Source organism: Tachypleus tridentatus, chromosome 3 (genome assembly GCF_004210375.1).
Source record: "Tachypleus tridentatus isolate NWPU-2018 chromosome 3, ASM421037v1, whole genome shotgun sequence".
In the NCBI taxonomy this organism is placed as follows: Eukaryota; Metazoa; Arthropoda; class Merostomata; order Xiphosura; family Limulidae; genus Tachypleus; species Tachypleus tridentatus.
In genome coordinates, this window is record NC_134827.1 from 18,608,572 (window position 1) to 18,622,172 (window position 13,601).

At 31.7% G+C, this 13,601-nt stretch overlaps 1 protein-coding gene across 2 annotated transcripts in view; it reads left to right on the forward strand.

Moving 5' to 3' along the window:
• The first annotated feature begins 5,907 nt into the window (after positions 1–5,907).
• Positions 5,908–13,601, forward strand: part of LOC143246472 (integrin beta-PS-like) — a 46,270-nt gene continuing 38,576 nt past the window's right edge. Inside the window, exons 1-5 of one of the 2 annotated variants that reach the window (XM_076493240.1) lie at positions 5,908–6,167; positions 7,299–7,381; positions 8,308–8,402; positions 10,247–10,354; positions 12,118–12,202. In XM_076493240.1, coding sequence (XP_076349355.1) covers positions 7,315–7,381; positions 8,308–8,402; positions 10,247–10,354; positions 12,118–12,202 — 355 coding nt within the window. In that variant the 5' untranslated portion in view covers positions 5,908–6,167; positions 7,299–7,314. Of the gene's footprint in view, positions 6,168–6,231; positions 6,433–7,298; positions 7,382–8,307; positions 8,403–10,246; positions 10,355–12,117; positions 12,203–13,601 lie in introns of those variants that run through there. The other variant, XM_076493239.1, reaches the window with a different exon arrangement.

The following is a 13,601-nucleotide window of genomic DNA, read 5'->3' on the forward strand; positions in this document are numbered from 1 at the left end:
ATACCTGTGGTGGGCAGAGCACCGATAACTCATTGTATAGCTTTGTGCTTAATTCAAAACACCAAAACACTCCAACGCTAAATATTTATACTCCCAGATCATAAAGATGTGTTCATATTGAGGATTTAGAATTTCCAAGCTAAGGCTAGCCTTTGTAATAGTATTAGAAAAAATATATGAATCAATTTGGGATGCCAGGACCATTAAGAAAGAGATCTGTAATAAGTTGTATTCTCTCCATGGTAACCAGAGTGGCATCTAGTAACAGGTGATAGATAATCCATAAATATAACTGTCGGTGACCATATTTGCTGCTAGAAAAGATATACGAACCAAAATGTTGTACTTGACATCAGGTCATAAATAGTTGAATGAGAAAAACTGCAGACGCGTATTCTCTAAAAATATTAATCTAAGTTCGAAACTGTTTATCGACACTCAGCCATAGCCTGTTCGACAGCAGAGAGGAAAATAGTATCACAACCAAAGTACAACATTTACAGTTAAACATGAATAGAGAATCACTACACGTTTGGGGCTGCATCTCAGCCAAGTGTTTGGTGACCAGACAGAATTTATAACACCCTAGCTACTTATAAATACAGGGAGATTATAATATTCCGTCAGAAAAATGACTCGTCGTACTGGGATTCAAATTCCAGCAAGACCATTGCCCTAAGCCTACCGGGAATGTAATGAAACGATATCTTGACGATATAAGAAGCTGATGAAAAACTCATCTAACTTCGTTGAATTATAAGTTGTAAAAGGCAACATTTGAAACAATATTTTACATTTATACATAAACTGTACAGCAGCGTTAAAAGAAGGTATGTTGATTTTTGTAAATTCAAGGGCTTTTATATAAAAATATTTCAAAGTAACAATGAATTATACAACTTATGCGCTTCTTTTTCTGCAAATACGTTTTGTATCGTCAATAAATTTTCCCCATTTAGGTGCCATTATTCGTTTCAGAGCGATTTTTGCGTGTTGTTTTTTGACACAAAAACTACATAATGTGCTGTCTGTGTTCTGTCAACGATAGGAAATCCAAACTCTGATGTTAATTCCGTAGACTTACCACTTAACTACTGAGGGATGTCTCATGCACGTACGTTACTTGTGTTGTCTTTTTTTCCAAAATAGTTTTAATACTGTATACTTTATCAGGGGTTCGATTCCCCTTGGTAGGCTGCGCAGATAGCCCAATGTGGCTTTGCTCTAAGAAAAATACACACACACTCAACACAAAGGTATTAAACTAATTAAAAATTAGTATCTGGCGTAAGCAAATGTAAGTTCATATTATATTTAATTGCATTTCTAGTTACACTGGCCAACAACCTCAGATTTTATTTGCATTAACTATGATTGTACAACTTTATTTCATAGTTTTTATCAAAGCTATTTTAAGTCTCTTCCACGTATGTATAGATGGAGGCACGTGCTAATAAATTTCAAAAATCTGTTGTTTTTTTTAAGCCTAAATCTCACAATGGGCTATTTGTATCCTGCCCACCACAGGTACAGAAATAGTTTTTAACGTTATAAGCCTTCATACATACCGCTAAGCAATCACGGACAATAAACTATCACATACAGATTATGTTCAGTATTTTAGTTTCAGTATTTATCTGAGTCATTCTGTATATTTATGTTTGTTTGTTTTCGAATTTCGCACAAAGCTACTTGAGGTCTATCTATGCTCGCCGTCCCTAATTTTGCAGTGTAAGGTAGCTAGTCATCACTACCCACCGCCAACTCTTGGACTACTTTTTTACCAACGAATATTGGGATTGAACGTCACTTTAAAACGCCCCCACGGCTGAAAGGGCGAGCATGTTTAGCGCCACGGAGATACAAACCCGCAACCCTCAGATTACGAATCGCACGCCTTAACACACTTGGCCATGTCGGGCCCATATATTTATAAAACTATAAGCTGGTAAATGCAATTATATCTTCTGAGAATACTTTTTATTATTTCTGTTTTCGGTAGATGGCAGCGCAAACTACTATTCACAAATCTCTATTATTTAGGATTGAAAATATTTATTGAAGAAAACATTTACAATCCAGATGTGCGTGTAACATCGGGTGCTCATGTTATTGGTAGGTTAACCTTTCTTCTTATAGATATTTCGTTTGTCTTTTATTATTTTATTTATTGAGTTTAGAGATACGTTTAGATTCGTGTTCTCAATAATAACTAACAGTGCCAAACTGACAGAAAAATTCTGTTGTGCAATTCCTTAGTTTTAAGTTAAACATAGTTGTTTTACGACGCAGTCAGAAACTTTGACGTCATTATTAACTTCTTTTGAAACTGAATTATTGTGTGTCTGTGTATGTATTACATTTATTCCTTATATGTATAGTGGTAAAATGAATAGAAATTTATAACAGAACAAATATTACAACTTTCTATTTTTTTCTTTCTTTTACTAATTTCTTCGACCGATTTCGTGACTTCAGAATATAATTTTACAGAAAATCTTTAGCAAAAACATTCAAATACCATTTTTTACTTAAACATAAATACATTAAATTAAATATACATATTTCCAGATGTACAAACATGTAGTACATTCTTTATATGAATTAAATGTGTTTAAAATGTTCAAGAATAAATACATTTTATTCAACGTACTTTCTTTTTTAATCAAAATCTTATTCTAATTACACGTTGTTTCGTCATTATAAAAATGCGATTTATTTCATAATCTTCTATGATTCTCTGGTGGATCATAGAGCAGAATGGCCTGTTCGGGAACGAGTGAGATGATGGCATAATCATGATTGGTTTGTGTTTGTTTTGAATTTCGCGCAAAGCCACACGAGGGCTATTTGCGCTATCCGTCCTTAATATAGCAGTGTAAGACTAGAGGGAAGGCAGTTAGTCATCGCCAACTCTTAGGCTACTCTTTTACCAACGAATAGTGGGATCGACCGTAACATTATAACGTCCCCACGGCTGAAAGGGCGAGCATGTTTGGTGTGCCCTGGATTCGAACCCGCGACCCTCGGATTACGAGTCGAACGCCTTAACCACCTGTCCATGTATAATCATGAACTCTTGTGATTTTTCTATCTCTGTTTCTCTTCTAGTAACTCAAAGTGATGTTAATTATTTTCATAATTGAGATTTTTTTTGTAATCTGCAAGAATCTTGAAAAATTTTAGTTTAGGTATTATGTTTATAAACTTATTCAGGTAATATGAAGCTAATTGATCGATTGGTTTCTCAAATATTGCTTTTTGGCCTTACTGTACCGAAATAATTAAAACACTTTCTATTACAGTTTCTTTAGCAATTGCAACTTATGTTATTGTCTCTAAATACTTTTGGTTCTAATTCAGAACTTCTGGATCATATTCTCTCTTTTGCATCAATAGTTGTTCGTCTCTTGGTGTTTTAACACGATCCACCACCACCAATAAGAATATTTCAAAAGTTTAATAAGAACTATTATGTTCATAAAGGATAGTGGCCAGTTACTTTCACACTTGTCGGCTTTTGTCGTTTAGGTTATTAAAGGCTGGTTATGTCCCGGTATCTTATTACGGAAAAGTGTCGTTTCTACGTTTCGTTATATAATGATAATAAATATGTAGAAAGTCCTGGTATCAGTAGGTGTATTACCCTTACAAATATGTAGAAAGTCCTGGTATCAGTTGGTGTATCACCCTTACAAATATGTAGAAAGTCCTGGTATCAGTAGGTGTATTACCCTTACAAATATGTTGAAAGTCCTGGTATCAGTAGGTGTATTACCCTTACAAATATGTAGAAAGTCCTGGTATCAGTAGGTGTATCACCCTTACAAATATGTAGAAAGTCCTGGTATCAGTTGGTGTATCACCCTTACAAATATGTAGAAAGTCCTGGTATCAGTAGGTGTATTACCCTTACAAGACAATCGAAAACTGTTAATTTAAAAAGGGGGATAGAAACTGTCGAAAAATACAATAACATATTGAATCAAAATGCAAAAATTATTTTCTAAGCCTACAACAAAGACTAAAATGAAATTTAACAAACTGAGTTGTAAATAGTGTTCACGTCATTTTCTCAAGCTACAAATATCTGTTTAGACTACCAGTTTAATTACAGGTTGAGTTTGCAAGTGCTTTGTAACTTTTACAAAGGAAGTTTAAAGATATTCAGTACGTTGTACTGTCCTGGATGACATCATTGTAGTAAATTGTTTTATACTGTCCTGTGGCTTTTGTTTTAAATATTCGAAAGGGAATGAGGATCGTCATTGTATTTACCTGCACCTACTCTTTTTATGTTATTGTGTTATTATTCATCTCCCATGAAGTTTGATGCTGGATAAATTTTCCGCTTCATCACGATCCTCTGTTAGCTTAGCTTCATATTCAAGAAAAGAAGTTTGTTTGGTTTGTTGTGAATTTTGCACAAAGCTACACGAGAACTATCTGCGCTAGCCGTCCCTAAATTAGCAATGAAAGACAGATAGTCATCACCACCCACCGCTAACTCTTGGGCTACCACGAATATTAAGATTAATCGTCACATTATAGCATCCCCACGGCTGATAGAGAGAGCATATTTGGCGAGAAGAGGATTCGAACCCTCGACCCTCAAATTGGAATTGTGTGCCTAACCATCTGGCCATGCCAGGCCACACGTAAAGAGGATGCAATAGGAGCTTGGCATCAACAACGTTGAAAATTTTAAAGAAATTAATAGATTACTTCGAAACTGATCGCTTGCAATTGGCTTACTCTCTTTCCCTTCTCTGGAAAATTAGAAACACAATTATTTCTTTATTCATTTAGCATAAATACATGAATTTACAATTTTTTTATTCACTTCATAATTTCACACCACTTTGTAACCCTGGAAAAACGTTTACGGACGCCATTGATCGCGTGCAAACACACATAGTTTTTACCTCGTTGCAATTGAGCAATAAAAATAAGGATATAATTTCCTACCAGTTTTGTAATTTATCAAAAATTAGATATTCTTGAAAAGTTGGAATCAACAAATAAAATAATGTTTTCAATGAAATTTTAGCTACAATAACTGGTACAATAGTAATCATGTTGAATACATCTATTGGTGTCCCCTAGTGACACAGCGGTATGTCTGCGGGTTCACACCGCTAAAAACCGGGTTTCGATACCCGTGGCGTCATAAGATTTTAAGCTTTTCGCTGAGTTACTGGGGGGGGGATGGAAACTAAAAATATAATTATGATATTTTATTCTAGTTACCTATTCTAACTATCAATTAAATCGGTAAGGTTGTCAGGCCATTATCGTGTCCATAAACATTATCAAATTTTTGGAATATTTTTAATTAAAAAATAGAATACTGATTTAGCACCCAAGTCTTCTACTCGCGACTTAAAAACACATTATTTAAAAATGCGGTATAAATTGAAAATGTATCACGAAGTTGTTAAGTATAATGATAATATATTAGTCTTGAAGCTATTTGTAAATCGTGAGAAATTTAACAAATGTTTCAACTTTTAATGATAAGCCTAACGCCCTAGCTTAAAAGGTTTAACCTACAAGATGCCCGTTTATAAAACAAATGTTCCTTCAAAATGAATATCTAAAGAATACATTAATTAATAATTAGACTGAAAAATGGTCAAAGTAACAAAATAATCAATACCACCAAAAACTGAGTTACTTCGAATTAACAAATGTAAACAATATACTTTTTCCCAAGCAGTGACTGGTTACTTAATCAACAAGAAAACTGTTTAATAATTATACCTCTAAAAAGAAACTGCGAAAATTAGAGAGATAAGTAAATGTAACTGATTAGTGAAAAGTGAAACAGGAAGATGTTTTACACTTGTAAAGCCAACAGTGGCCGTGTATGACTTGCCCAGTGGTAGATGCTTTTGCTGTCATGCAGTACCTTTGCTGACTGATGCCAGGCGAATAGCATGGCTTCAAATAGATCTCTGTGTAACTTAAGACCATCGAAGAAAGATCGACCTTTCTCCATCGTCCTTTCCCAAACATGTTTATTTTTAATTCTGTAGATCTGTCTTTCTGTAACTACCCTACTGATTAAAACACGTGGAAGAATACAAGTTGCAACTAGTTTGGTGTATCCGTTGGATTTGAAATAAATAAAAGCATAATGATCGATAGGAGTTAAACTTTTAGAGGTGGGTCAACGAACTTTTGTCAAATCAAAATATTTAGTATGTTTAAAATGCAAGTATACGTAAATATGTATTTAATGAAAAGCCAAGTTTTTAACCAAGGTTAACATTCATATAAATGATTCGCTCAAGTCAAGAAAAAAAGTCATTTTTCCTTATCTGTTTCCAAGAATCTCTGTACTATTAGTAGTACTCGTACGTCATTAACCGTTTCTTGTTTGAGGTACTGCTACAAGTGAGAAATATTTTAACTTCTTTTAAAATGAGCGTACGTATGTTTTTCTTTTGTATGATTATTATTTCGAATATTTTAATGTTAGCTTTACGCATGTTCGTCAGTTTTGAGAATACTTGTAATATTAAAATTAAGTTTTACTTGTTCAGTTAAACTTGGAAAACGTTAAGAGTATCGTATTTCACATTCAGCTTTATGCTTTCTTCAGCCAAATCTCTTAAGTTGCAAATTAACTTCTACGATAGCAAAAGTAAAGTAAAACTAATTTTAGCCTGAAATATGAATTTGAAACACAAAACTGAATGTTTTAAGTCACAATAACTTTTAAAGCGTACTTTTAGTAGTTGTAAAACTGACAAAGATGAAAAAGTTCAGCATCAGATTTCAAAAAGATCTTTATTCCATTAGATTAGTTGATCAAATATGATAGTTTTACAATTTTACTATTTATTTTATTCAGGCTTGTATTTTGCGGTGTTATATAGGCCTATGTATAGTTTTAGTTTTTTTGTAACTAAAACCATATATGCATATCTTTTTTGCACCATTGGAAACTGATCACTGATGGTGGGCTAGCAGATTTGTTATTTGTTTCTCCTTGTAATTTATTTTCAAATCATTCAGTATGTGGATGGTATTCTAACCGTCACTGGTGATTTTGCGTTAGTTACTATTAATCTATGTTGTAGTAGCATGCAACTAAATCCAGTGTATCATAATAATAATGGTAGCTCTAAACAGTCACATCCTAATTATTTGACTGCATTTTCTAAAAAATACAAAGAAACATTATTTATTGTTAACTTTGTTTTAAAATCTTGTTGGAAAAGTACTGAATTACGTTAGTGAATATTTTACACTTACAAATAAGTAGTAATGATGCATTTTGTTTATTCCAGGTTATTCTACTTAATTATGAAAACTCTACAAACAAAGACAAGTTTCTGGATCATATGTATGCCCATTATTGTTTATAGCCAAGGTAAGAATGACCAGTTGTTTCCATAATGAACTCGGTGAGATAATATAAAAAAGTTACATGCTAGTGAGAAGAGGAAAAACACAAATATTTCTTAAGTATTCTTGATACACTACTGATCAGAATTGCTAGGATACTGTATTGGGACCTTTCAGTAAGTGGTTCTGCAATCTTTCTTGCCTTTAGTCTCATAATTTCCATTGTCCTGATTCTTGTATATAATTTAGTGTTTTATGTATCATCAGTTGTAGCTTACCTCAGTGTGATTGTTATCAGCTACCCAACTTTAATTATTGATTTTATGTTTCAGCTTTAAAGCTACATTGAAAGATATTAACACATGATATTTTAACTTGCAAGTTGTCTCTCTACGTGTATAAAGCAGAGAGAGAGAGAAAGAGGACATGTTATACACTGTTCATGTTTTGGGGCAAGTTAGAGTGTAACACTTCTATCTAATGGATTTTGTCTGAGGTGTCCCTCTTCCTTTTAGTTTTCTTTTTTACATTGTATCCTTTCTGTTGGCTTTCCCCAAAAACATCAACAACCTAAATTACTGTTAAATTTTCAATTTCTACTATGCAAAGATACATTTCTAATATGGTAATTAAACCATTAATTGTAAAAGTAAGTTCTTTCATCTTCATTGTGTTTCACTGTACATTTCGTATGGTACCATTACATAAATGAAATAGAGATGTGATTAATATATGGTAAATCATCGTGTTCTTTTAACAAGTTATCAATAAAAAGATATCACAGTATGGACCAGATAATATGAATCTGTTTGTGGGATATTAATACATTGACCTGAAGGCTAAGATGAGACCAAAGACCTATGAATTATATGAGATGCCTAGGTCATGTTATTTACAACACTATGTTTATATTTTTTAAAATTCTAACATTTTCTCTCAATGTATTTACAGTTTCAGATCATTTAAAGCCAAGTCAATGTGTTTCAAAGAAGTCTTGTGGAGAGTGTATCACAGTTTATCCCGAATGTGGATGGTGTGCTGCAAAGGTAGACTTATTTGTCATAAAACTTTAATATACATACTTAGTTTTAAATCATGAAGTGGATCATAAGTAATTTCTTTAATTCATATTGTACTCTTCATTATATGTATTTTAACCATAAAGTTTCAAGCCTTAAACAAAACACATTAACGTGAAATAAAATATGCTGCATATTTTTAAAAAGGATCCTAGAGTACAAGCTATACTGTGGAATTATAAAATGTGTCCTAGGTTTTGGAGGTGACTGTGGAAGTAGAACCCACATTGTGGTGGGGATACACCATGTATCAGTCTATAGTGTAACAGCATAAAATTGCTCTCATTATTGTCTAAGGAAGTATCACAAGCATTTTTTAAACTGGCATATTGAAAATATAATAATAATAATATAACATCAAAAAATCAATCACTTTTCAAAAAGTCTTGAAAAATTATTGTTTGTATAACAAAATCAACAAATAAACAATAACATTGTAGCAGAAATCAGATTTTTTATACCTTAGTATAAAAAATTTAAACATTATTTATTACATTAAGTAAGAAGAGTAAATTATTAGTATATTAAATTAACCATAATTTGTATTTGTAAGTAGGAATCTTATTTTCACAGATATCAGGCAGACTGTAGCATTGTTATGTAGGGATGGTTCAGAGTGTTCATTGAAATGGTATTTTAAATATCTCCTCAATAAATCATAAGAACTTTACAAAATTGGTTTGTATTACCTCTCATAACAATGTCTATGTAATGACTGAGTCACAAGTTATATTAATGTGGGTAAATATCGTAACAAAAAGTATGAATTTCATGTTCTTCTTTCTTTTCCTTCTTTTTATTACATGATAAATGAAAAATCAAAACAATGGCATCAACCAGTATCACTTATAAAAACATTGCTCTTATAAGTATTCATAATCAGTAATATTTTTTTCTTAATTATAATTTTATTATAAATGACATTATCATTATCCCTCACAGTTAGTTTTCTTACAGAAATTTTGTGTTTTTTTAAAAAACACTTAACTAAAGGATAAAACAAGAATTACTGGCAAATAACAGATGAACACTAAATATTACACTTGGAACTTCATTGTATTCAGAACTTGTTTATTAATACAATTTTCCAATGTTTATTGAAACACTGCATTACAAGAACAAGCAAATAAATGAAGAAAAACTTTTCAAATGTCGAAATAAATGTCGGAATGGCTAATATGAATCCTTCAAAACTAATACAAACAAGATGCTATGAATGACATCAGTACATTTCTATATAATAGCACAGGCAAGAATTAACGTATAATAATATATGTAAATATTCCATGACAATTAAGTTTAATTTATCCTATATTTGTTTTTTTAACATTCTACTACACTGTGTGCCTGTGGTATTATGTAGGAATGATACAAGTTCCATTGTTTTTGAAGGACTGACATCCCTATATTCACTTCCTTTTTCTTTTTTAAATTTTTTCTTTATTTGCAAATAGTGACAGGATTTTAATCCTTAATATATTCAATAGTTTCATTAACCTGTTCAGTGCCGTAGACGAGATAACTCGTCCAAGCCGATCAGTAATACAGTGCCACGAACGAGTTAATTCGTTCTGAATAATACCTAACTTCAGTGCTAGATGTCAGAACCATACATGCATTTGACTTACTTACAAATTGTTTCACTTTCGATCCAAAATGGCGTCACGAAAAAGGTTACAAAATGAAGAAGCATTAGAGTTGTATTTTGAACTTGGTTTGGAGTTGCCATAGCAGCTGAAATACTTGGCAGTCAACAGGTTAATGATTTTAGAATTTAAAATTTTAATTATATAAATAATTTTTCTTTGTAGGATTTTGATCGTGATGGAAGCCAACGATGCGACATCATTGGAAATTTGATTAGAAAATGTCCTCATAAAGACATTGTTCACCCAAACAGCAAAATGGAAAAACTGGAGGTATAAATGAAAACATGTCAGATTGATAATTGATAAAAAAATAACAGCTTTTGCTTTGTTAATCAGTGTTTTACTTTAATCTGTTCAAAGAACTGATGGTGTTGATGCAGTATATTTTTTCATAATTATTTGTTAGAATGTTGACACCTGAAGATACAAATATAAATTTTTGTTGGTGGAAGTCATCTTCGACTAAGACATTTTTACACTCCTAACAGGATGGTTGCTTTTTTTTTAAAATGGATTGCTTTAAGATATTGTTGGTGCAGTATATCTAAGGGAGTCTAGGGGGAAGGCTTAACAAGTCTTTGAATGATAAGGATTAGATTTGAGTGTTTTGTTTTTATTTCAAAGTTTAGTAGAGGGAGCTGCCTAGAGATCAATAGGTCCTTTGTTGTCCATAAATGTTATACAGAAGTACATTTGGATAAACAATATGCTAATGTTTCAATGGATATAGTTGATCTAAGACTCTTCATTCATCTAACTAAGGATAGTTTATGTATAAGCAAACTTACATGGATTTTTTTTCTTTTGTAGTCATGTCTGGGACATTGTTTTAACTTTGCTATTACTTCTGAAAATTTTTTATTGTTCTGTTGGAACTTTTCTTAGTATTGTCAAAAGCCAAAAATTCAGAAGTATTTCTTGTTGACTGTCACTGGGGTTGCAGACTTGGGTTTTTTGTTTCAATATTCACATTTTGTTAATATTTTTATTACACCATATCATCACTTGTTACTGTTTTGAAATTCATTACTAGTTTAGAAATATCTACAATGCTTCTTTTTTTCTCAATTGTAGCATGAACATACAAGTGGCTACACACAGGAGTTAGGCTGTCAAACAAACTTCATCTGTAACTGTTCCAGTTGTAACAACAATATAATCTACTGTTACACTTATAACTGCTTCTACAGAGAAAATCTTTTACTGCTAATATATCCAATTCTTGGCATTTACTTATGTCATGACTGTAGTGAGAAGTAGTTAGAAACATTTTTTTTTTATGTGGAAATTAATTAAAAGAATGAGGAAAGAAATCTGATTTTAAAGCATTTTTGTATTTACTTAGGTGCACAATATGTGTACAATATTTATTCAGTTTTTACTACTTTAGAGTGTTAAATTCAAATGTTTCTTCTTATAACCTCACTTCACAATTAAATTACTTCTGTCTCTTTAATCTTACCATTAAATGCCTCTTTCTTATATAGGCCCATCGTGGCCAAGTGGTTAGGGTACATCACTTGCAATCTGAGGGCTATAGGTTCAGATCCCTGTCTCACTAAATATGCTATCAATCATTTTGGTCATCAATTGTGAGCCTTCTTATGTTTTGAGTCGGGAATAAAATCACTAGCCCTCGTGATGATACTCGTTTCTGTCTTATTTTGTATTAAATTAAGTCAAAGCATGTTCCAAGTATCTGTAGGAGTTTTAAACTTTTAATATGCTATGCTTTTAAACCACTGTTTTAGAAAACATAAGTAGGGCAGAACAAAAACTGCCCTCAGAATTTTATGAGGCATAATGAAATTTAGACTTTAATACTGGTCCTAGACATACACTGAAGTCAAAATTTGCTACATCATTTAGTTATTCTGTGTTATCTATCCAGCTTTCAAAAAACTTCATTTTTTTGTACTTATATATAATTTCACAAACTGTTATTACTGTGTATTTCTTAACTTTGATATCATAAATTATTTTATTAATTATTAAGCATCATTGATGTTTGTTCTAATTAAATCTCTGAATAGGATAGGCATTTAAGTGATGCAAGAACTAGTGAAGAAGATGCTGTTCAGATAAAACCACAGAAAATTAAGTTAAAGTTTAAACCGAGTAAGTCATTAAAATATCTGTTTTAGTTTTTTTGTAATATACTCATCCCTATATTTATTTCAGATGATTTTGTAATTTTAAGAGCAGCTACTTAACAAGAGTGATGCAGAGTTTGGAGGAAATTCTTCATTGTTTGTTATGGACCTTAAAGCAGATTTCTGTGGCTACTGACCTGTTTTTCTTACAAATGTTTGGTTCCTCAATTGGAGTTTCACATTTCATTTTATGATAGGTCATTAAAACGTTTGAGAATGGTAATAAAGTATACTTTGATATTGTTGTAAATTTAATAGTAATATATTAATTCGTGTATCTGTTATTATTGATACACTGATATTAGAAAACATCATTAGAAGCCATTTGGATTTTTGATTTACAAGCTTACCACATGAAGTTACTTGTGAAAAACTTTATAGGTAAAGTTTTTATTTTGTTTACTAGAATTCATCTAATCCTATCTTCTGCTAGATGTATATATATTCTCACTGTGTTAGGTGTATTTTTAGACATAAAAAAATAAAAATAACATGTTTTAATATTTTATTACTTTATTCTGAAAATTGAAACTGACAACCTTGTAAGTTTGAAGGCAAATACCCTTTCTTTGTGATGATAAAGATATTAATCTCCCATGAGAATTCTCTAAAGAGGTACACTTGGTGAAAGAGTTGAGACAAAATACACGTGGTTTACAGGTGATGTTTTTAGAATTAATAAAGAGAGGTGTATTATGTCGTGTTGTGTTTCTGTAGGTTAAAATATGGTTTTGTAAGATGATATAGTGAATGTTATAACAGTTAGTTAATGTCTTTTAAAATAGTTTGGTTTACTGTCATATTTCATTCACTGAGTTTTATGTGTAATAATAAAGTCTGGGATGACATTTGCTAGTGTTAGAGTATTTTATGGCTAGATACTTTTATTTCTGGAATCAACTTTTCTTACTCTAATCTAAGAGAAGTATTAGTGTAAACATACATAGAAGACATAATTCAATATTTCTACTTGCTACGTGCGAAAGCTAGCTAGTAAGTGTGATAAAGGTGTCAGTGACTGTTAGCTAATTTGTTAAGTACACTTGAGTGCAGTGATATTGTATCTATGTAAAATGGTAGTGTTATCTCTTCATTACTTCACACGTAGAATGTCAGTCAACAGTAGTTCCACTTATCTTTTACTATAGTTTACAGCTGAGCAAAGAAAGCTTAAATTGATTACTTGAGAGGGCTTAAAAGTGTAAACAGATAACTGGATCTTTTAAAAGCTCTTCTCCAGTGGTACTAGCTGTTACATTAGCACTTGTGTCTTTGCATTAGACCAATATAAAATTTAGTTCCTTTTAACTTGTTTGTGTTATTTATGGTTTAAAATTTGTTTGGAGATCTTCAAATTTGATTGC